Genomic DNA, 21,440 nt, shown 5'->3' with positions numbered 1-21,440 from the left:
AGGTATTGCTGTGTTGGTATATGAGCAGTTTACTGGCCCTACACTCTGCTTACACGTTTGGATGTGATTTGGTTCCAAGATACATGCTAATTATACCCACTCTTTGTTGAACATTCGTTAGGAATGCCAGTCATATTAGGGATATCTTAACAGTGCTGTGAACCACGCATGTAGCTGAATAAATCAGGTATTCATCATGTTATGCAACAAGACATTCTACAGGAATGTCTTTACCAGCCCCTTTGTATACATACAAACATATTCATGTGAGTGTGTGCATGCTATTGTTAGGGATTCAGAGTTACAAAAGAGGATACAGAGTTTATTTTTGCACTGGTGTTTGGAGAATCTTGGCATGGTGAGATGATTTTGGTTCAGGTAAAACTCTTATTGGCACCATAATTGAGGCAAAAGGCTCATTGAATTCCACGTCGCCATCCACTGTTGATGCAGACTGGTGGGGGTTTTTTAGTGTGTGAAAATCCGAGTGGGGATGTGGTGTGTCTGTTGTTTTCCACATTAAATGGCAGCCTGTTATGTACCCTGGCAGATGGGCAAAGTTAACTCCAGGGCAGCTGGACTGTTCACAGTTCCTCTCAGCACTCACTACATCCAGGAGAATGTGTTGTACTAATGTGGATCTCCAGGAGCATCTTGTAATGCTTTCCAGTCAAATCAATGGAGCAAGATTAATTGAGATGAGGTGGAAACAAACCTGGATGAATGCTGAAGGTAGCATTGAGAAGTGTCTTGTGTGGATTGACAAGTTTTATTTTCAATAAAACTTTGTATTTAGGCTGTGTGTACGTGTTCTGGAATTCATAAGCATTTGTTAATGCTTAAATGTGTTAATGTGTTAATGCAAATGTAAAATACTCCTTTTTGCCTGCACTACCAAAACTAGTTAAATTCTTCAGTTCCTAGCTTAGGTTTATTTTTCATTATTTCTGCCATTTTTGTTGTTTTTCTTTTGTATTAATTTAGTCAATTTAAGGCTTGTCTAATTCCTAGTGATTTAAAAAATATATATATATATTCTAGTGCCTGTAAATACAGCAACTACTTGTTAATAACCCAGCTTTGTACCAATTTCTTTTAAACTATATATTGTACCAAAATAAACAAGGCAGACAAGGAGAAGTCAGATCTGATTTGACCACTTTATAGACTTTGCTTTTGCAGGCCATCAAAAATGATGTGGAAGTAGGGCCTCTAAGAAATTTTGGTTGCCTGTAGGTTTGTATATCTGTTTTTCTCTTTTTTTTTATGCTCTTTGAGGTTTATTTTTGAGACCTTTATCCTGTGGGCTCCATGGCTTCAGAGGAGACATCAAATCATTCAGATTTTGAAAGACTTGTTTCCCTAAGAAATGAGGTGAAAAAGTGGGGGAAAAAGTTATTAGGTATGAATCACTTTAAAAAGAGGTAAAAGAGATAAAAAGCAGTAAAGCAAGAAAGGGAAGGTAGAAACCCCCAAAAGGATCTGTTTTAGAAGCAGAACAAGGTATAAAAATATGTATTTTCTCAGAGGATCACATCTTTTCAGGTTCAATGTGCTGGTGTATGGTCCTTGCTATGGAGCGTTTTAACAAGGACAATTTTCCCTTGGTAGATCTATTCACACTACAACTGAAGAGCTGCTGAATGATAACCCAGCAGTTCTAGCTCTCTTCAGCATATTAGGAGGCTAATTGTTTTTATTATTAATAACTGAATACAGGGTCATGGATAGGACTCTTGTATATAAAGCACATTCATATAGTTGATTTAATTTTGCAATATAATCTTACAGATACCTTGGAAAAATAAAATGATAAAAGATTTTATTGCAACAAGGAAGAAATTACATGGAAATATTTACTTCCCAAACTCTTGCAAAAAAGATAGCTGACAATAGTAGCTGCTAAAGACTTCATCAGTTTACTGTGAAAAACCCCCCATCTGATTTCCATTCTCTTAAAATATGGTTTGTAAGGTGATTTGGATGATGAGGTGAGGGACATGATACTGAGATAATTGTAGAATTTGTTAACCATCTCCTTTCAAACCAAGTAACCATAAAAAGAAAAAACAAATTTACTCTTAAATTTGAGAAATATATTTTGGCATGTTTAAAAATTAAGCTGCAGCCAGAAGAAGAAACCTTGTACTAGAAACAGAGCTTCAGAGGGTAGTACCCGTCAGTGGTGTTTGCTTCAGCTGAGGCTATAAAGGGCATGCTTGTGTATGTAGCTTTCCTGTAGTTTTTATCTCTGTTATTTATTCTCCTGCATTGCAGATTCATTTGTTTTTTTAAAGAAGTTGGTAAGAGCTCCATAAAATCAAGGACAAATTGAGTACTACATGATTCATCCCTATATACTGTGTCTATATGAAGAGACAGCAGTAATTGCTGATAAAAACTCTAGGGTTTTGCCTAAAATACCATTTGATATGTGTGTCTACAGAATTTTATGGTATTTTATTACTGCTTTTTCCAACCCAGGTAAACATTCAACAGTCTCCAATGGGACAGGATGTGACAGAGCCTTCCTGGAAGGAAATGAGGGGCTACTTACCTGTACTCAGGTATTAAAATTATCATTATTAAAAGAATGTTGGTCATACAGGCTTTAATTTTGGTGTAGGGTGCCTCTAGAACAGAGCTGTGGAGGCTTTTCTAGGAAGTAGTGTAGCTTTTCCTCTCAGAGGTATATGGCAAGTAGGAATATGATGATGCCTGTATAAGAAATCTCAGCTCCCTTTTTACAGGTGCCTTCAATGGGAAGAAATCCAATAAAATCAAACCTTGAAAGGACGGGGTATTTCTCTAAAATTAGTTTTGCATGCTAATAAAGGTCAGCAAATGGCACTTATGGCTAAAGTGACATATTTGGGTTTTAACAGTCCTTCACATTCATATGGCTTAACTGAAAATGGTGGCAGATATTCCCAAAATCCCAATACTCATTTACAAAATAATTAATTGAATACAAATTGGTAAGTCAAGTATTTCAAACATGAAATCTGAAAATACAGCATAAAGATGGCATGGAAGTCTGTCACCAGTTCTCTGAAAGCTTTGTCTGCAGATGTTGGAAATACTTTTTAATGTAGTGCTCCCAAATTTCAGGATTTGATGTCTCAAGATTTCCGAGGAAAGATTTCATCCCATATAAAAACCACAAGTATTGTACCTGAAATGAGAGGTTACAGAAAGGACCTTTACTTAAATGTGTTTGAGAAGGACACAGTACTGGTATGGAAAATAAACAGAGTTCAAGTATTTGAGTCTCTTAACACAATACAGCAGTACCTTTTGCAAAGGAAGCTTCAACAGGCCATGCGAGTGCTTCCTGTGAGATAATAATCTTGTTTTTCCTGGTATAGTTAATGCGTTGATCTGTGTAAGCCAAGCCAAAGGCAGAGAGTTTGTCTGGGTGAATCCAACACAGGCACCTTTCTGTTCCTGGTCAGGGCTGCTTTCTTTGTGGCTGGATGTATAAATGACTGAACCAGCAGCTTAACCTCCATCCCTCACCTGAGACTGTCAGCTGTGCCTGTTTTGATAACCACATTGTTTTTAGGTGCTGCCAAGTGGGTATAGGATAGTGGGTGTTTTTTTGAAGATCATTTTGATTTAGGTTTATTCTGAAGCTGAAAAAATGTTAGTTAGAGATAGTACACAATTCTCATAAAGAAACTTCTATCTCAAGTTGGAAGGGACCCATAAGGATCATTGAGTTCAAAGGGCATCCAGATACAGTTTATTTCCCGCAGTAAAAAAAAATCAGATTATTCTTTCAGAGGCAAAGAGGATCCTGCTTGAGAGTGTTGCCCACACATAAACTTGAATTTATGAAACTTCTCTGATCACAAAAAAGCTTATTTAAAGGGATTCTGTTTAGTCCAGTCTGCCACTCAGTGCAGGACTTTGCCAATGCTGGATGGGTCAGTGAGACTTTCTCTGGCTGAGGCTGAGTCCAAAAAACCTCCCTGCTGGAGACTGTAGCATTTCTCCAAGACTAATTTCAGTGTTGCTGCATCCTTCCTCCTGAATGTTTTCCTGGAGTCTAAGCTGAACTTCCCATGCCCCAATTTGTGGCCTTGCTGTTACCTGTTGCCAAAAAGAATGGTTAATCTCTGTTACCCTTGTAACTACTCTTGAAATAATGCTTGACTGTGCTTAAAACATGCTTTCATCTTATTTTTGCAGCCTAAACAAGTCTGGTTCCCTCAGCCTTCCCCCTTAGATCAGGTACTCTAGGCCCTTCATTGTCTCTGTGGTCCTGCACTGCCTAGATCCTATTTTTTGACACATTGCTCTTGAACTTGGGGACTTCAAACCACCCATGTTCCAGATGTCACCTCACAGGCATTGAGCAGAAGGAGGCAATAATCACACCAGCATACTCTGCATGGTATTGGCCACCAGCCAGGTGTCAAACCATTGATTGTGACAGTTTGAGGTCAGTGGTTTAGCCAATCTTTATTCCATCTAATAGTCTTTTTGTGTGAGCCCACTTTGAACCAAGAACGCTGTGGGAGGTGGTCTCATAAACCTTACTGAGGTGAAGGTACACAACATCCCTGCTCCTTCATCATTCCCAATGCTTTCATCACAGAAAGCCACCAAGCTGGTCAAGCATGGATTGCCCTCACTAAGTCTGTGCTGACTGTTCCTGTGTTCATCTTTGTGTTGTCCACATGGTTGGAAATGGATTCCAAGACTAGATACTCCCCCCTCTTCCCACTGGCTGAAGTGATACAAACTAGCTTGTAGTTCCCTGGCTTCCCTCTCCTCCTTTTTAAAAGCAGGCACAGTATTACCACATTTCCCATTGGCAGGAACCTCCTCCAACTGCTGTAACTTCTCATAAATTAAGGTCAATTCCAACATTGGCCAACTCTACCTTAATTTCTTGGTGAATCCCACTAGAGTCAATGGATTCACAAGCACATACGTTGTTCCCATTTATTGTTCCCTATTTGTTGTTTCCTTTCCAAAACCTTACTGATTTACACAGAGGTTTGGGAGCAAATTTTGCTTGGGAAGACTGAGTGGTACCTCAGCCTTCTCCATGCCACCCCTCACTAGGTTGTCTCCCCCATCCACTGATGGACTTGCATTTTCTCTGGACTTTTTTGTGATTAGTATATTTGTAACTCTGCATGTCCCTTCTCTTAGTTCCAGTTGAGCTCTAACCTTCCTGGCTTTGTTTCCAAGTGCCTGTGCAAAGCTCTTATACTCCTCCTTTGCTGCCTTTCCAGTTTCAACTTCTTAAATGTTCTCCTTTGTTGCAGGAAAGCTCTTTGTCTAGCCAGCAGGGAAAAGCTTTTTGTACAAATTCCCAGTCTAACACTATGTGACAGAGTCCTTCTACACATCTAAATCTATTACTGAGCTCTCATGAGCTTTTTCTAAAAATCACCTTTTCCCACTTATAGCAGTTTCCAAGGGAATTACTACTGACTTAGCAATTCCCTAAATAAGCAGAATTTTGTTTTGAAGTCCAAAGTCTGGACAGCTCTGCTATTTACCTTGCCAGTCTTCCTCTGCACCCTGAACTCTTGTGGGGACTACAACCCAAGTGGCCACATTCAGACCCATTCTTCTCTGTAGGCAGGTCAAGTTCAGCATTACCACTCACTGGCCCTTTAGGATTTGAATTACACATAATTATTGACAGTTTCTAGGAACTTCATGGATTGCATAACAGTTTTCACTCTGTCAGATGATGTCTGTGGAGCTGAAAAGTGGTGAGAACCAGGGTCTGGGAATAGGAGTAGTTTGTTTTCCAGTTGTTTAAAATCTCCTTTGCTTCCGAGCAAAGATACTGAACACTTCACTAGACACAGACTTGGAATTCTTGTTTCTTTGCTTAAAGTGTTCTGAATTTGCTGGCAGCCTCAGAATAGCCTCTCCTCTGAGAAGAAAGGTCAAAGTCTCACTTGTTGCCTTCTTCCTTGCTTACCTCCTCCATTTACATCTACTGCTAAGTGACTGTTGTGGCACTTATTTTCTAAGGAATAGTATAAACCTTTCTAGTAAAACTGATCTAAAGAATGGGGCCTTTATTCTGGTTTTATAGTGTTAGAAATGTAGCAGGAGGCTAGGCCAGGCTGGATGGCTTTGAGCATCTTGGTCCAGTGGAAGGTGTCCCTGCCCCTAGCAGGGGAGTTAGAACTGGATGATCTTTAATATCCCTCACTCTACAATACAATTCTATGATATGCTAAGCTGGCACCTCTCCAGGAAAGAGCATTTCATTTTATCGACCTCATGATTATCTTGTCACCAACTCTTCCAATCATAGCTGCCTTCTCCCTGGTACTGAAAGAGCAGCATTAACTCAGTCCCCATCATTACTGATGGTATAATCATGCCTGGACAACTAACATGAATTCCTTTGGCAGTAAAACAGAAACCATCTTTGTTCCACTGGTACTTACTGAGTCTGTCTTCACAGTGCAGAACTTAGGCCTGCCTGTGCTAAGTTATAAACACACTTGCTGTGTTTATTGCAGGAATCCAGAATTTAATGCTGCTGTAGAATCACCTTCACCAGAACATCAGTGAAGCCATTTTGAAAAATGAGTAATTAACTACAGTTTCAAGATTAAATTCCTGAAAGACCATAAACCACCAGTAGATTTGTTTATCCTAAAAGAAAACCTCCTTTTCATCCTTGTCTTGTGAAAGTGATAATCAATCTTCCTCTTCTTCCAAGTGTCCTCTCTAAGAACATTGTTTACCATGTGCTTACAGCCAGATCAGGATTCAGTTGTATTCTGAATGCTCTCCATATCCTTGCCCTCATGGATTTTTGTCACATACATAAATGAGAATATATTGCACTTTCCACTGGCAATTTTAAGTTTCATCATATGTCAGTCCAAGGTACTACTGTGAGGTAGTTATTACAGCAAAACACAAAAAAGCCTTCTGAAAGAATTTCCCAAAGTAAGAACAAAGTAATTTCACCATCTGAGAGGCTGATGCTGGAAGAAGTAAGACATCAGATTAGCATAACATTGTGACTCTGCCAGTTTCTAGGAAGTCTGAAACAGCATTTCTGCTGACAAATGGATTCTGAAAGTAATTTTTACAACTGAATTTAAAATATCCCTTCCTTCATCACCTACTTTGATGGTTCTGTTTAGGGGTTCTTTCTACAAGAATTTATCATCATAACAGGTCATTTTCCTAGATGCCTCATTATTTTGTCCAATCGTGAAAGAAAAAATTCTATTCCTATTATTTTCTTATTTTCAAAGTGTCAGAAAAAATTCACTTCATGTTAAAATTTGTAGATCTGCACTCCTGTATTCAACAATTCAGTTTTCAAATACAGCAATCTCCTCTACACTTGTAACTCAGACACTATATTTGTTTTGAACTCTTGATTTATACAGTCTCCTAAATGTATCCATGAAACATCCTTATTCCGTATTGAGATATTTTTATTACAAATAGATTACTCAGTCCTTCAGGTGATCCACAGACCTGAGATCTGTCACTAAATGTTGGCTACAGTTGTGACACGGTACAAGAAGTGATGTGTCCTGAGTATTCACTTCTTTACAACTGCTCAGTCTGGAGGAGCTCCTTTCCCTCATAAATCAAGAGACAGCATTCAATGTATTTTGTGTGTATATTCTAGATGTTAACTGATGACAAACCACTGCTTATGAATTTTCCTAGAAAGGCAACATTGCTCCCTAATCACATTCTAAGTTCCTCAAGACTTGGGTCCATTTTGATTAACAACTGTTAATTTTTTTATGTCAAAAATCCGGGAGGTTTGCTGCAAAGTTGTTCTGCAGGACACATCCTGGCACGTAAGTAGGACATGGGGTTTCAGAATGCCTCCTGTTTCCTTAAATCACTTGCCAAAAGTTTAAATCTCATATACTTACAACCTGGAAGATCTTTAAATGGTTATGAGGTTGAAATCGGTTAATGAAAGCTAAAGCTGAGAAATATTGTGTGGTCTGTCAGGACCCGAGCAATGCTGATCAGCTTTGCCTATGACATTTCATTAGTTACTCACTGAACAGTTATCAAGCTTACTCTTTTTCAGCCATCCTGTTTAGAGATCTAATTCAACAAGATTATATGAGAGTGAATTTTAGTTAGGTTTAAACTTCTGTCTTTATTTTCGGCTGACTGAGGGTTAAGGCAAGTGGAACACGCACAGACATGAACTCAATAAAAGGAAGTTTTTGGTCATAACAGGATCCCTTTCCAGTGTTTCCTGTGTATATTTTACATCCTGTTTTGCCTTCATCACTATTGTACCTTCTAATAGGATTAACAGTTATGAAAGAACTCAGGATTAGCAGACTGCTTCTTTATATACCCTAAGCAGAAAGCTCAAGATTTGTAGGGACCAACTGTAAACAAACAACAGCATGAAATATCACATGGACCATTTTCATCTGCACACAGATAGAAGTGAAAATCAATAGCTTCCAAATTAAAACCAGAATTTAAGTTAGGTAAAACCTAGTTGCTAACACTTTTTATTCTTAAACTAAGAGCAGACCGTGTCCACCACTTCCTAGGGGAAAAACACAGAATGAGAACTGCAAAGTTTAGACACTATGGGGATAAAATATTTGATATCAAAAAAGTGGTAATTGAGAAAGCATATTTAAGGCACTTGTCCCAATACCTGTGGGTAGGTTTTTTTCTAAAATTTATCATCCCCATGTTTTCGTAAACTGTCACAAAACAAGACAGACACTGTGTGGTAACCAGTATGTTTCTCTTTTTGAAGTTAATCAGGCTGATATTTACTTTCAGGTAAGGACCATATGATCTTTAAAGGTCCTTCCCAATCCAAGTACTTCTATAATTCACTAAACAGTGCTGCAGGCACTCTACACAGAGCATTAAAAAAATGTTAAAAATACACAGCCTGCATTTGCAAAACAAAACCACAATTCTGAATGATTTCAACACATACATTATAATTTACTATTTTCTGGACTATTTAATGCAAAAGTCAAACACTCTCAAATAAAGAGCACTTATTTCTTGATTTATGAACCATGTACTAAATAACACTTTCTCAAACACGTAAAGTATTAAGAACTTACCTAAGCATGGTGCTAGCCAATATACTAGTGAGTAACTCAAAAATTTGTCATAGAAACAATCTGCATGTAATGAAAACGCCAGTGCTGGGTTAAATATTGCTCCTGTGAGATTTCCACCTGCAATAAGATGTAAACAGTATGAAATCAAATCAGATTTTTAAATACTTACTTTAAATTCAAATGCACCATACTACAAGAAATCTACACCCTGCAATAAAATGAATTAGCAGAAACAGTTTGAACAGGTAAAACTCTTCTGAAGTTATTCACATGATGACTCAGTAAACAGTTTAACTGTTTTCTCAAAGGCTTTAAAAGATATGAAGGGTAAGTTACAACTTCCTTTATCTCTTTCTAGCAAATATTCTTTAAAGAGATAGGTCAGGCTAATGCTGAATGTTTCTATTGATAAAACTAGAAGCTATTTCTGTATCAAGATTTTAGAGGAGACAGAAATTACATAAGCCATTACATTATAGCCTCGTGTCACATGAAACACATATGCAAGATAAAAGAAAAAACTGTCAAGTAGTGTTCTTGCTAAGCTGACCTCTATACTTTCTTATAAGAATACTAATATTATTATATCAATGTACAGAATGGTAGGATTTTCACATGCTATGTGAACTGTGGGTAAACTCTATATGTTGCTCAAAGAAAATAGAAGCAAGTGCCACTGTCTTGTAGAAGGAAGCCAAGCATCTTTCCTTGCCTCTGATTTCAGATACCAATGAAGTTGCCTAAACATTTGTTAAATAACAACATCCAAACATGTTACACTGGGGAGTACACTGTAATTACACTGCAGATGAACATGGAGCTAAGTGTGTTTAATTCTGACATATGTTGTTCCTCTCATTGCAATGCTGCAGAAAAAGCTTTACTTATAGGTAAATTACCTGTATTCCTGTACTGTTAGCTACCAACCACCCCCTGTTTTATCATTAACCTATTACCATAAAATATTCTATAATTGCATCTGTATAATCCCTTACAGTTTACTCTTGACTTCAAATAAGCTTGTATGAGCTTTGAACTTACCCTCTGTACAAATACCCTACTGCTGTAATCCTCATTTGCCATGACTGTGCAATCATTTATCCAAAGTTTTAGTAAGGATTTGGTCATTCTCTTCTTCTGTATTTCTCTTTCCATATTCTCTTTATTATTTCTTTCACTGTTATTACAGTTAAGGAAAATTTTAATCTTTGTTTGCCTACTCAGTTTACTGTGATTTTGCACTTGTTCTCAAGAACAAGTCAGATTTACTGTGCAGTCTGTTTTTCTGTACGCTGACATGTTAGCAATGTCCATGGTTGCCAGGAAGCCCAGCTACAATAATTTACTTTGCTTTAATCTGTTTATGACTCCACTGCTTCTGCTGTTATATCCACAAACGTACAGTTGAAAGCAGAATTTCACTCTCAGGATGGAGTTATGAACATTAACCATTAGACAGAGTTTTAACTGCTGTATTTCTTCAATATTCATTACTAATAACTACTGAAATATCAACCATAGGTCAGGGGCACCACTATAATCTTACTTAAAATTATTCATTTAGCACCTCAGTCTGTGTACCAGAAAAGACAAATTATTTTATGGCAGAAGAAGTATAATCTCTTTGATGGGGTGTGCATAAAAACTTTAAAAGGGAAGTAATGCCACACAGTGCATGAGAAAGTATTTTTACCTTTTTGCCTTTATTAAAGGCCAAAATTAGGAAGAAACTTAGAATTAAAAATATGTATGTCATTTGTACCTTGACATGTTAGGTTCAGAAAAATCTAACCAATTTCATATGATTCTGACCCAACTGTAATGCTGCCTGTAAATGGAAAAAACCCTCAAAGGGTGTATTTTTTAACCCCTAAATAAGTACTTTCCCAAAGGAATTATACAAAAATATTCTTTACCATCTTGTATATGGTCTGCATTCTTAGCTAATTAATCATTATTCAGGGTAATATGTAAAGACATAATGTTCTTTTTTTTGTCTTTATTTAGTAGAAAGAGTGAAGCAGTATTGGAGATTCTGTGTACAGTATGTACTACTATAAAAATTTGGTTTGTGTAGGATTAAATGTAAAAACAAAATACAAATATTTCTAAATATAAAAAAGTATAAGAAAAACTAAAGTAACAGCTTGTGATTTTGAAAATACTGTATAACCTGATGTTATTTGTTGAAGTAAGGTGCACGGCAGATCTATTAACAGTAAACTAAGAGGTGCAGAAGATTTCCTGAGAATGATGCAGCCCAGCTAAATTATGCAGGTCTGTCTTCTCAGCCTACAGATGAGAACCCACCCTGCTGGAGGCCACTATTTGTGACACCTGATTTGTAAGTGACTCTCCCTACTGTGTGTAAGCAGCAGAGGTAGGACAGACATGGCTAGGGCTCTGCCATGACATCCACAGGATATATGGGATATGTGCAGCAGGCATTGTCCATGGCCACTTACCAGGCTCCTCATTCATTACCTCCCCAGCCACGACAGGATCTCAATACCTGTATATTTTTATAGTAGACAAGCAGGTTTTAGTTTTAAAGAAATGCAAAGAAAAATGTCCAGGTAGCACATGATGCAAAAGAGGCCTGAGGTTTCCTAGAAGTACATGCAGATCGATTGCACTGGGGAGTCCCAACAAGCCCCAGTTTAGGGCACAGAAGGGCACTTGGTACACTCAGCCTGCACGTGGCACACTTGGCTTTCTCCTGCCAGGAAAAGATAAAAACCTGGCCAATGACACTGGGAGTGAATTCTATGTATGAATTAGCTAAAACAAAGGCAGTGTGACACATACTACTTTATATGACTGTTCGCTAAGCAGGAGAAGAATGTTAAGAATCAGGAATCCTAATTTCTATGCTTGTAGAAGAGGGAGGAGGATATTTGGCTACACTTCCACCAAGCAACTCAGAAATATATTTGATGTCCTCAAATGCACTGACACCCTGCTTCTGCTTTTAGAAAGTAGTTCAAATTTCTAAGTTAATTTTCAAAATTCCCCAACGACTTTCATCTTTTAGGTATTAGCTAATCTCAGCAAAAGATAATGAGTAAAGATTTTTACATTACTACATGTAAAAATGTGACTGTACACTGTTCTGGATGCTATTATGTTAAATAGCATTAATACAGCTAAGCCTTTAGGACAAGGCAACAACGACATCCTGGATGTTTGCAGGTAAGAGAAGCGATCTCTCTCTCTCAAAGGGATTTGGTGATTCCCTAGATGACTTTTTCTGTGGTGGGGGCAACAGCAAGAGTTCTGTAATCATCTCTTTCACTTCTCCAAGCTACACATTCTCCTTGGCAGCAGCAAAAGGACTCCCAGCAGGGCAGTCCTCAAGTGACCTAACAACTCTTGCCACTTCAGTGGGGACAAGAGGGAACATCAACAGTCAGAAGAAAGAAGTTCAGACTGACTCTCCTCACCTCTCCCTTCCCATTGGTCCAGAGGGGATGCACAGGTGACAGCATCTCAGCTCTGGGAAGCACGAGGTGACAATCAGGTAGCAAAAGGCTACCTATATGGACACAGATGGAATTACAGACAAGGGAGGCTCTAATAAAACAGGCACCTATTTTTTTCCCTCTTTTTTTGGTCATTTGGTCTCATAAGGTATTATTTCTGTATGCATTTCAAAAATAACCATTCCCACTTCTGATATAGTGAAGTAGTTAAATAAACTGCACTGATATGAATTATGCATTATTTAAATGCAGAGCTTCCATATTACCTACCAGTCTGTACCCTGCTGTTGCACAATCAGCACTTTCTCCTGATGCAGCCAGCGGTGCTCTCCCAATGTCACTTAGTAATCAGAGCACATAGTATGAAATCTCTCACACTGTATAAATAGTTGGATTATGAAACAATCCTTCACTGAGATATTTTAACACTTAACCATATGTACTTGCAGACCTGACATCACTCTAACTGCGTAACTCATTTCATTCTTAACCCCATACCTGCCTGGAATGCGACCAGGCAAACTTTATATAAACACCAAATGAACTTTGCATGCATTGGATGATACAAAAAGAAATCAAGTAAAGTGTAATTTAAGAAAAAGCATTTTGCATCTTAACACTTCTAAGAAAACAGTAAGAACCCCTTCCATTACAACTTAATTGCAGGAACAGAAGAAGAAAAAGTAAAAAGACTAACCTGCATACACGAGCATGGTGATGAGAAGAGCAATTAAATGGACTCTGTATTTGGGATTAACGCTTTCGGCTTGCAGGACGGCCAGCTGGAAAACGACAGAAAAGAGCAGTTCTATGCAGAACGCCTGCATCTCTGTAGTCTGCATGGGGCTACTGCAGCCCTGTGAGAGTGCTCCAAGATGTGGCTCTGCCATCTCCAGACTCCAGATAAAGTGCATGAACACTCTGGCGAGCACTGCAGCCACGAACTGAGCGGCGATCTTGAGTCCCCCCATCCTGAGCGACGTCCCGCCGCCCCACATGGGCTGCAGGGTCCCGCAGGGATTGCATGTGCTGCCGGCGAGGCTCAGGCCGTGCAGGACGGTGAAGCCGTAGGTGAGGGTGAGGGCGGTGTGCGGCTTCGGCTCCACGTTGCCGAGCAGGCTGAGCTCGTTCGTGCAGGCGCAAATCTGGAAGGTGCTGAACATCTCCACAAGGAAAGCGAAGAGGAGCGGGCGGGAGCGCAGCCGGCGCCGGGCCAGCCTCCGGCACAGCCCCACGGTCACCACGACGCCGGACATCAGCAGCAGGGAGCTCCCGACCCCACCGACAGCCATGCCGGAGCTTCACAGGCCCGAGGGCTCGCGGAAGGTCCAGCCCCACCACCTGCGGGGAGAAAGCAAGCAGGAGAGGGAGGGAAAATGCCCCCGCTTTCCCTTGGAGGTAGGACCCAGCTTCTGCTGGCACCTGCCAGGAGCCTGACTCACCCTCCGCTCGGCGGAGCAAAGGGCAGGGGTGAGGGCAGGGGGATCCCGCTTCCTGCCAGGGCACGGGTTAGGACAGGGAGGCTCTCTCCCGGCGGTGGAAAAGCACGGGGAGGGGAGCGGGGGGAAGGGGGCTCTGCTGCCCCCTCAGCCCCGCCGCCGCGGGACGGACCGGGCTCCCCTGTCCCCTCAGCCTGCCGGAGGATAGGGAGCGGAGGGAGGGCCTCGGCTCCCGGCCGCGGGGGAACGGGAAGGGAGCCGATTTTCCCGGCGGGATCGGCGTTGCGGTGTGTCCGTGGCTGCGGGAGCGACTCCAGCCCCAGCGCGGAGCCGCGCACGGGCTCGGCCGCGCCGCCCCCTCCGGCGAGCGCTGCGCACCGCGCATGCGGGCGGGCGCTGAGGGAGCGGCCGGGCGGGCAGGGGGAGCTCGGCGGGGCTGGGGCCGGCAGCGGGCACGGCCCCGGCTGACCGCGGGGATCAGGTCCCTCGCCCCGCGCTTTGCAACGAGATCGAGAGAGAGACGTTGGTTATTTATTTAGAGTTGCGCAAGCCTGCGTGCTCGGTGGTGATCGGCAATAGGAGCACTATCAGAACTTTTTTTTTACTATTTATACATTGTAGCACACACGGGAATTACAGAATCACAGAAACAATTAGGTTAGAAAAGACGTCTAACATGACATGAAGTCCAGCCTGTGACCGAACGCCACTATGTCAGTAAACCGTGGCACTGAGTGCCACATCCAGTCTTTCCTTAAACACCTCCAGGAGCAGTGACTCCACCACCTCCCTGGGCAGGCCATTCCAATGTCTAATTACCCCTTCTGTGAAGAAATTCTTCCTAATGTCCAGCCTAAACTTCCCTTGACACAGCTGAAGCCTATGCCCTCTCATCCTCTCCCTTGTTACCTGGAAGAAGAGACCGACCCCTACCTGGCTACAGCCTTCTTCCAGGGAGTTTCTTTCAGAGATAAGGTCTCCCCTGAACCTCCCCTTCTCCAGACTAAGCACCTCCAGCGCCTTCAGCCACTCCTCAAAACATTTGTTCACCAGCTACAAGTTGCATAGTTCTCTTATTAATTAGTACTCTATCTTCTATTGGTTAACGATTCTCTCACTTCTCATGCTAATTAGTCTGCATGCTCGGGGTTTGTCTTTTTTGTCTGTGTGTTTCTTGGGTGAGGGGTGCATGAGCTGGTGGTCAGGATCTCACCCTGCCAGAATGACCTTTTACCCAGTTGGAGCTGATTCAGCACAGTTGCTGAGTTGTCTTTATTATTTTCTTCCTTATCTTGTGAGTTCTGCTAAATGTCCTTGTGGCCCGTAAATTCTGTGCCGTGTCCACTATCAGCAGTACATCCTTCCTCCCAAGCTCCCCTTAGGTCTGAGGTCATGGAAACATGTTAAGCTCTAAACCTTTACAAGACAATTCTACTGACAATTAATTTGTGTTTCTAACACCCGGACATCACTTAGAGCTTGTTGGCTGCTCTGTTTCATGGATAAAACCTCCTTTCTTGTTGATCAGGCTTGAAATATACAAAGATCAAACATTAAGGAACATCCTTCCTTAAGAAAATTTTTACATTTACCCCATTTTGTAACGAGAGGGGTTTCTTTGATGTGTTTTTGGGAACCTGGTGGTGCAAAACGCAGGTGCACAGATTGATTCAGCCTCTTCCTCCCACTCGCCCTCTGGGAGAGGGTGTTTGACAGAGTGCCCGGAGGAAGCAGGTGCTGATTCCCAGGCTTCTCCAGTGGAAGCAATGCTAAAAATAGGCATCAGCCTCATTCTGCTGAATGTGGTAATGTTGGCATTCATAGCAGGGCCCAAATGGCATCAGGACTGTCCTGGAAAAATAGGCATGGGCTCCTTTAGGATAATTCTTTGGGCCTGGAAACTGAGAAGGGTGAGCCCAGTGTGAGGTAACTGGGAAATCCTTCCTGTCCTCTTAGGCTGGGGCTGAGTTTTCCTTCAGTCTCTCCCTGCAGTGCTATTTTACAGTATTTGGAATGGGTTGTACCTCTTGCCAGAGTGTTTTTCTTGTGGGAAAAGAGGAAAAATGCCCAAGCTCTGAGCACATGAATGGTTGTGCCATGTGTCATTGGTTATAACATTGGTTATACATGGTCATTGATTTAGTTTTCACCCTAATAAAACAAAAATAAATGTGTTTTGTGGTGCTTCTTGCTTCTTGCTTCTTCCTACTTTTCCTCCTCTCTTTTACAGACCGATGATGTGTTTTTAGGAGTGTCCAAATACTGATTTTTATGAACTCTAAAACTGAAGTGCTGCAAGCAGCAGTAACCACTGTGCTGCTATTCAATGCACCTGCAGGGAGGGGCAAATGCTGAATGTTTTTCCAGAATTCCAAAATCCAGTAGTTTTGCCACAAGGTGGCATCAATGACAGTGTATCAGACCTCTCAGGAATGACTTTTGCCCGATCAAGGTCCGCAAGGAGCAATACACAAATCTATTACTTCCAAGCAACGACAGCCAGCTTTTAGTTGAAGGTCAACCTATCAAAAAGATCAAAGTTGAAACGTACAGAATTGTTTCTCTAGAAGGGAGCAACATGACAAGCTCTTCCTCATTCCCAGAAAAATGTAGGACCATTGAGACATCTGGGCTTAAGAAGTCTGGTCATAAGGGAGTATTTGGAAGGTGCATTTGGCTTTGAGAAATAGGGTTGTTTTTAACAGGAGAGGAGAATCACACCGTAGTTGAACAGTGATGATATAAAGAGAGGAAAGGAGAAAATGACAGAGCAGTTAGAATTTGGCTTTTACTGTTTGTACAAGGTTAGATGTCAAAAAAGCCTGAGTGAGGCAAGGCAGGAGACACGACTGTGTGAAGTCATTACACAAGTCTCAAAACACTTCCATGAAAACTATGCATTGAAACAACTGCTTTTCCCAGCAATGAGCTTCTGTAGATGTGATGTGGAAGAAAACAATCCTGGTCTCTTTCAGAGCCCTGGACAGTTACTTGTGCGGATGGCCGGTCATGAATTTGTCATTTTAAAGCAGACTAACAAGAGGTTTCATTTAACAGCACGGTCTCGAGGTGGATAACTGGAGCGTGGATTGGAATTGATTGTATCTGTACGACCAGCTGTGAATATTTTGCTTCCTGGTGTACATATATCTGTATTTTTTGACCACTAGAGGGTAGTGCCATTCCAAACAATTGCTCTTGGTGCATTCCTGTAGGAGTTTTATTTTGTATTTTGCCACAAGGAGGTGAGAATAGTACATCTCCTATGTATAAGTTCAAGCCCTTAATTTTGTAATTTGTAAAAATGAGTGTTCGAGCTTGAAATGTCTCTTCAAATTCACTTTTCAACATATTTTTTTGATACTGAATTAGTTAGGCTCATCAATTTCTTCTTCTTGGTGGCTTTGGTAGCTTTGTCTCATTTCAGGTTGCCCTTGTGTATGCTCTCTCCTCCCTGAACAGGATTCCCTCACACTTCTGCCTGCTCTATACCAGGACATATATAATTTCCCCTTTGTCTGATTTGTCCCATTTTCTTTTCTCCTCATTTCAGAATCCCTCCACATCCTTTTCTTCCATGCTCCCTTCCATGCAAATCAGTCTTTGTATTTTCCTTCCTATTTGTTTGTATTCCTACTTTCCTTCTTTGCCCAAGCCCTTGTATTTCCTGCTTTTTCTGTATGCAGTTAACTGCTCTTAGCTGTTTGTATGGTTTCAGCCCCTTTCCTTCCTAAAATTCCCTCCTCTACTTCCTTTTTCTATGGCAGGCTGAGTCATTCGGAGGGTATGAACATGCCAAGAATTCTTGGATGGGTTTTGCAGGTGTGAAATTGGGCATTATCATGCTGGAAAATGCTGGCAAATGCTTCAGTCCACATTAATGTTAGTGAATACTTGCAGAGGAACTGAATCTGTAGTTCAGGTAGGAACATAGCAGGGAATCTGTGTGCCCTGTTTTCTCTGTTGTGGTTCAGCTGGTTTCCCCCAAAATTAGTCTGACATTTAAAGGTGCATTGAAAATATAGAAAGTAAAAGTAGTCATAGTGCCTCCGAACAGAAATTCCTTGTTGAGCAGGCCCTGGCAAGCTCAGGCACAGCTTCAGCACAGCTTTTCTTAGCAAGCGGCTCTGGAGGTTTGGGACATTTCCCCTTTCTGGCTACATTTCACAGCAGTTGGATGCCAGAGGCAGGATTTGCACCAGAGGGCAGCTCTAGTGTGCGGAGAGAGAGAGAGAGATCCCGGTGCATGGGCAGTAGGGAAGAGCCAGGGATCACAGCAGCAGGGGAATTGCTCAGTGCACAGGAGTCTGAGCTCTTAGACAATACACCCGGGAGCCTTTGATTTCAAGGCAAGAAACGCCACTGCCTGTGAGAGCTCTTGCCATGAGGGCTTGGTGAGGGCATTGGCACAGATCAAAGTGTGGGAATTGTAGAGACTCTTTAAAGCTCTGCTGATACCAGTAAATTAAAGTGTCAGCGATGTTCCTGAGCACTGAACTCAACTGTTTCTACTGATTCTCATAATCTTTACATGTTTTTGCCTGGGCTGATGAGCAGAACCCCAAAATATTCCAGGGTGTGGGTTAGGGGATACATTTCAAATAGGCAGACTGTGCTTTCACAGACTTTTTGAAGCTTTCATAGACTGGACATTGGATGCCCTGTGCCAGCTGGCCTCAGGGGCAGAGACTGGTCCCAGACTTGTTTAATTTACTAATGTGAGTATAATCACAGTGACTAGGCCTGGGCACTGGACTGAAAATCTGTTTTTGCAAACTCTGTTTGCTTTAGGCGCCAGGAACTGAAGGGACTTTTCTTCCATCTGTTCCCCTACTCTGCCCCAAAGGTTACTGCCTCATACAAAAGGGCCAGAAGGTTTATTTGCTCTTCGGTCATGACTGGCCACCTTGCACCTCCAGCACCGAGTTAGTAAACCACTGATTTTTGTTTTCTGATCATGATGTTTGCTTTGATGGGAAAGACTTTTTTTTTCCCCTGTAAGTATAACAAGCAATGTTATTTTATGAGGTGAATCATGGACACAGGAAATCACTAAAACACCTGATGTTCATAATCTCTGAGGTAACAAGACATATACAAATTAATATAGATAAAATCACTACTTGGGAGTGCCCTGACTCATATGCAGGACCTTGAACTTGGCTTTGTTGAACTTCATGAGGTTTGCAAGGGCCCACTAAATCCACTCTAATCAAAAAGGATAAAAGTTTTAAAAGCTAAAGGCAGAGAAGAAGCTTCACATTTTTTAGAGGCTATTGCTTTTCAAGGACATTTGTCTTTTTTTGTTTTTTTCAACCCCTCTTCTGGATTATGTAATACAAAATAATCCTTAGCTTTGCCTTTCTTAAGTGCTGCTGTTAGCTGTCATAGCCCATTCCTGATAGTGAAGTGACACTTGCTAACAGAATTGCACAGTGTGAAGTCCTTCATCTTTTTTTCCCATTGTGTTGCTTTCCATCTCCTTGGAGTTTGTTCCAGAATCAAACTGCTTGTCTTTAAACAAGGTCCCGTATTGAACAGGGAGTCCATCAAGTGAATGCTTGTTGTCTCAATATGTCTGCTACACCCAGCTTTCAAAAAAAAATTTAAGTTGCTTATAAACATGCTTTACTTGATTATATGAGGTTACATAGAACCATATTCTAAATGTAAATGCAAAACACAGTGTTCTGAACTTGTAAAGAAAGATCCATTACTGAATTGTGCTTGCTCTCACTCATACTTAACTTTTTCTCTATGAAGTACCATGAAAACCAGCAAATAAATTATCACCGTGATTTAGAGTAGCTCCAAATAATATTTTTGTACCAATACAGTTTCTAGGGACTGTATTGTCTCATGTAGCACTGAAATGTATTTAGTATGTCTTTGTGTTTTGCAAGGCTGGGTTAGAGGCTTGAAATCCAGCAGTCTTTTCAACACACTGTCTTTACACTCTTTGGAAACTTTTCAACCTGGTTCACACTCAGTTTTGTCTTTCTCCTTTGTGTATCTGGGTTGTGAGTGGCATTCACTGTACTGTGTGAGCAGGAGGGCTTGTGCTAGTAGTGCTCCCTTTTGCACTTGTTACCAAAGCACCTTGGATTCAAGTTTGATTGTAGATAAACTGTGTATTCAAGTGTAAATCATCTCTCTGTATGATGTTGGTGCACACCTGCCAAGTGTCCTCCTGAACCACTAATCAGACATCACATTCCCTCGACATGTATGAAAGCATCTATCAAAAAAGGTGTTAGGAAGTGTGCCAGAAATTTCTTTGTGGGAAAGAAGTGAGATCTTTTGTTCTTCCTCTCTCAATTGTTACTGATAATGACTCATGTGTTGCTTACAGCCTTGAAAGTACAACAGCAGTAGTTCAGAAAGCAAAACAGAATTCTGCTTTTCTTTATGAAAAGGTGATGAAAGATTTTGAGAGAAGGAGGCAGCCCATCTTAGAAGGATTTGAACCAGACAGCTGCAACAGCAAGCTTGACCAAAGGTGAGTGGAGAACCAGATATAAAGGAAACAATCACAACTTGTAGTTGGCTCTGATGTTGTATGCCTCTGGTGCCAAAGGAAAGATTGTGGAACCGTGGAAAAGGAGCATGACTGATTTATGCCTGTTTTTATGTTTGCACCTTCACCTTGAGCTGTACCATGCCCATGTCCATTGTGGTTTCCTTCAGAGAGAGCATTTTGTAAGCTTGTCTTTGCTGGAAGTGCTGTTGATAAGGTGTTTTTGTTCGTTGTCTGTTCCTGATGCCATGAAGCTGAAGCAAAGGAGAACTTCAGTGTCAGACAGGAAGATCATTTTGAGTGAGTGACTAGTGAAGTTGTTGTTTCTACTACCAGGAGACATCTCATGCCTGTTTCTCATTGCATTCACATAATTGCTTTGAAAGTTTAATAAGATTAAAGCTTTTTTAACACAACTGGGTTTCTTTCAATTCACTCAAGAAGATAGAGTATTTTTTTCTATGGGGGATTATTTTGTTTGCTTATATTTTATATTTCAATCCATGTATTTTTTTGCAATGTAAGAAGAAGCGTGGAGTGGTATTCCTTCCATAAAGAAATCATAATTCATTTGTGAGAGATGAGGTCATCTGGTAGCAAAGCATGCATGCTAGTCAAGAGATGTGCAGTCTAATCCTTATTGCATAACCATGTGTTGTGGACTTGTTTTGAATCCAGCTGAGCCTGTCTGCAGCCTTCTACTTGTCAACTGTCACTGTCAACACTTGGGTGTATGGATCATCATTGCCAAATGGCATGCAGTCACATCTCAAATGGCATCTCTATCCCTCATGTAATACAATTAATTAGAAATAGCAGTGATATTGGAATATTACATGAGCATTAAAAAGTGTGTTTCGCAGCACTATTACAAGATGCAGTGAAACACTGCTCATTTCACTGGGCAACAGATTGTTAA

General features: G+C 41.0%; 2 protein-coding genes across 4 annotated transcripts in view; one reads left to right on the top strand and one right to left on the bottom strand.

Moving 5' to 3' along the window:
- Positions 1-879: 879 nt before the first annotated feature.
- On the bottom strand, positions 880-13,857 carry AQP11 (aquaporin 11). Of its 3 annotated transcripts, none has more exons than XM_059838419.1 (3): positions 13,263-13,857; positions 9,084-9,200; positions 880-3,175 (listed from the first exon to the last, which is right to left on the bottom strand). In XM_059838419.1, the coding sequence occupies exons 1-3, from the start codon at positions 13,855-13,857 to the stop codon at positions 3,123-3,125; spliced, it is 765 nt and encodes a 254-aa protein (XP_059694402.1). In that variant the 3' UTR covers positions 880-3,122. The 3 variants fall into 3 exon arrangements, with proteins under 3 accessions (XP_059694402.1, XP_059694403.1, XP_059694401.1); XM_059838420.1 differs by lacking the exon at positions 880-3,175 and adding an exon at positions 3,192-4,095; XM_059838418.1 differs by lacking the exon at positions 880-3,175 and adding an exon at positions 4,109-5,634.
- PAK1 (p21 (RAC1) activated kinase 1) overlaps positions 13,828-21,440 on the top strand; it is a 98,313-nt gene continuing 90,700 nt past the window's right edge. Inside the window, exons 1-2 of the mRNA XM_059838406.1 lie at positions 13,828-13,963; positions 20,357-20,503. The gene's annotated coding sequence lies outside the window, so the exon portion shown is untranslated. The remainder of the gene's footprint in view (positions 13,964-20,356; positions 20,504-21,440) is intronic.

The sequence above is a fragment of the Haemorhous mexicanus genome, chromosome 2 (genome assembly GCF_027477595.1).
Source record: "Haemorhous mexicanus isolate bHaeMex1 chromosome 2, bHaeMex1.pri, whole genome shotgun sequence".
In the NCBI taxonomy this organism is placed as follows: domain Eukaryota; kingdom Metazoa; phylum Chordata; class Aves; order Passeriformes; family Fringillidae; genus Haemorhous; species Haemorhous mexicanus.
Note: the sequence above shows the minus strand (reverse complement) of the source record. Positions and strands in the feature narration are given on the sequence as shown.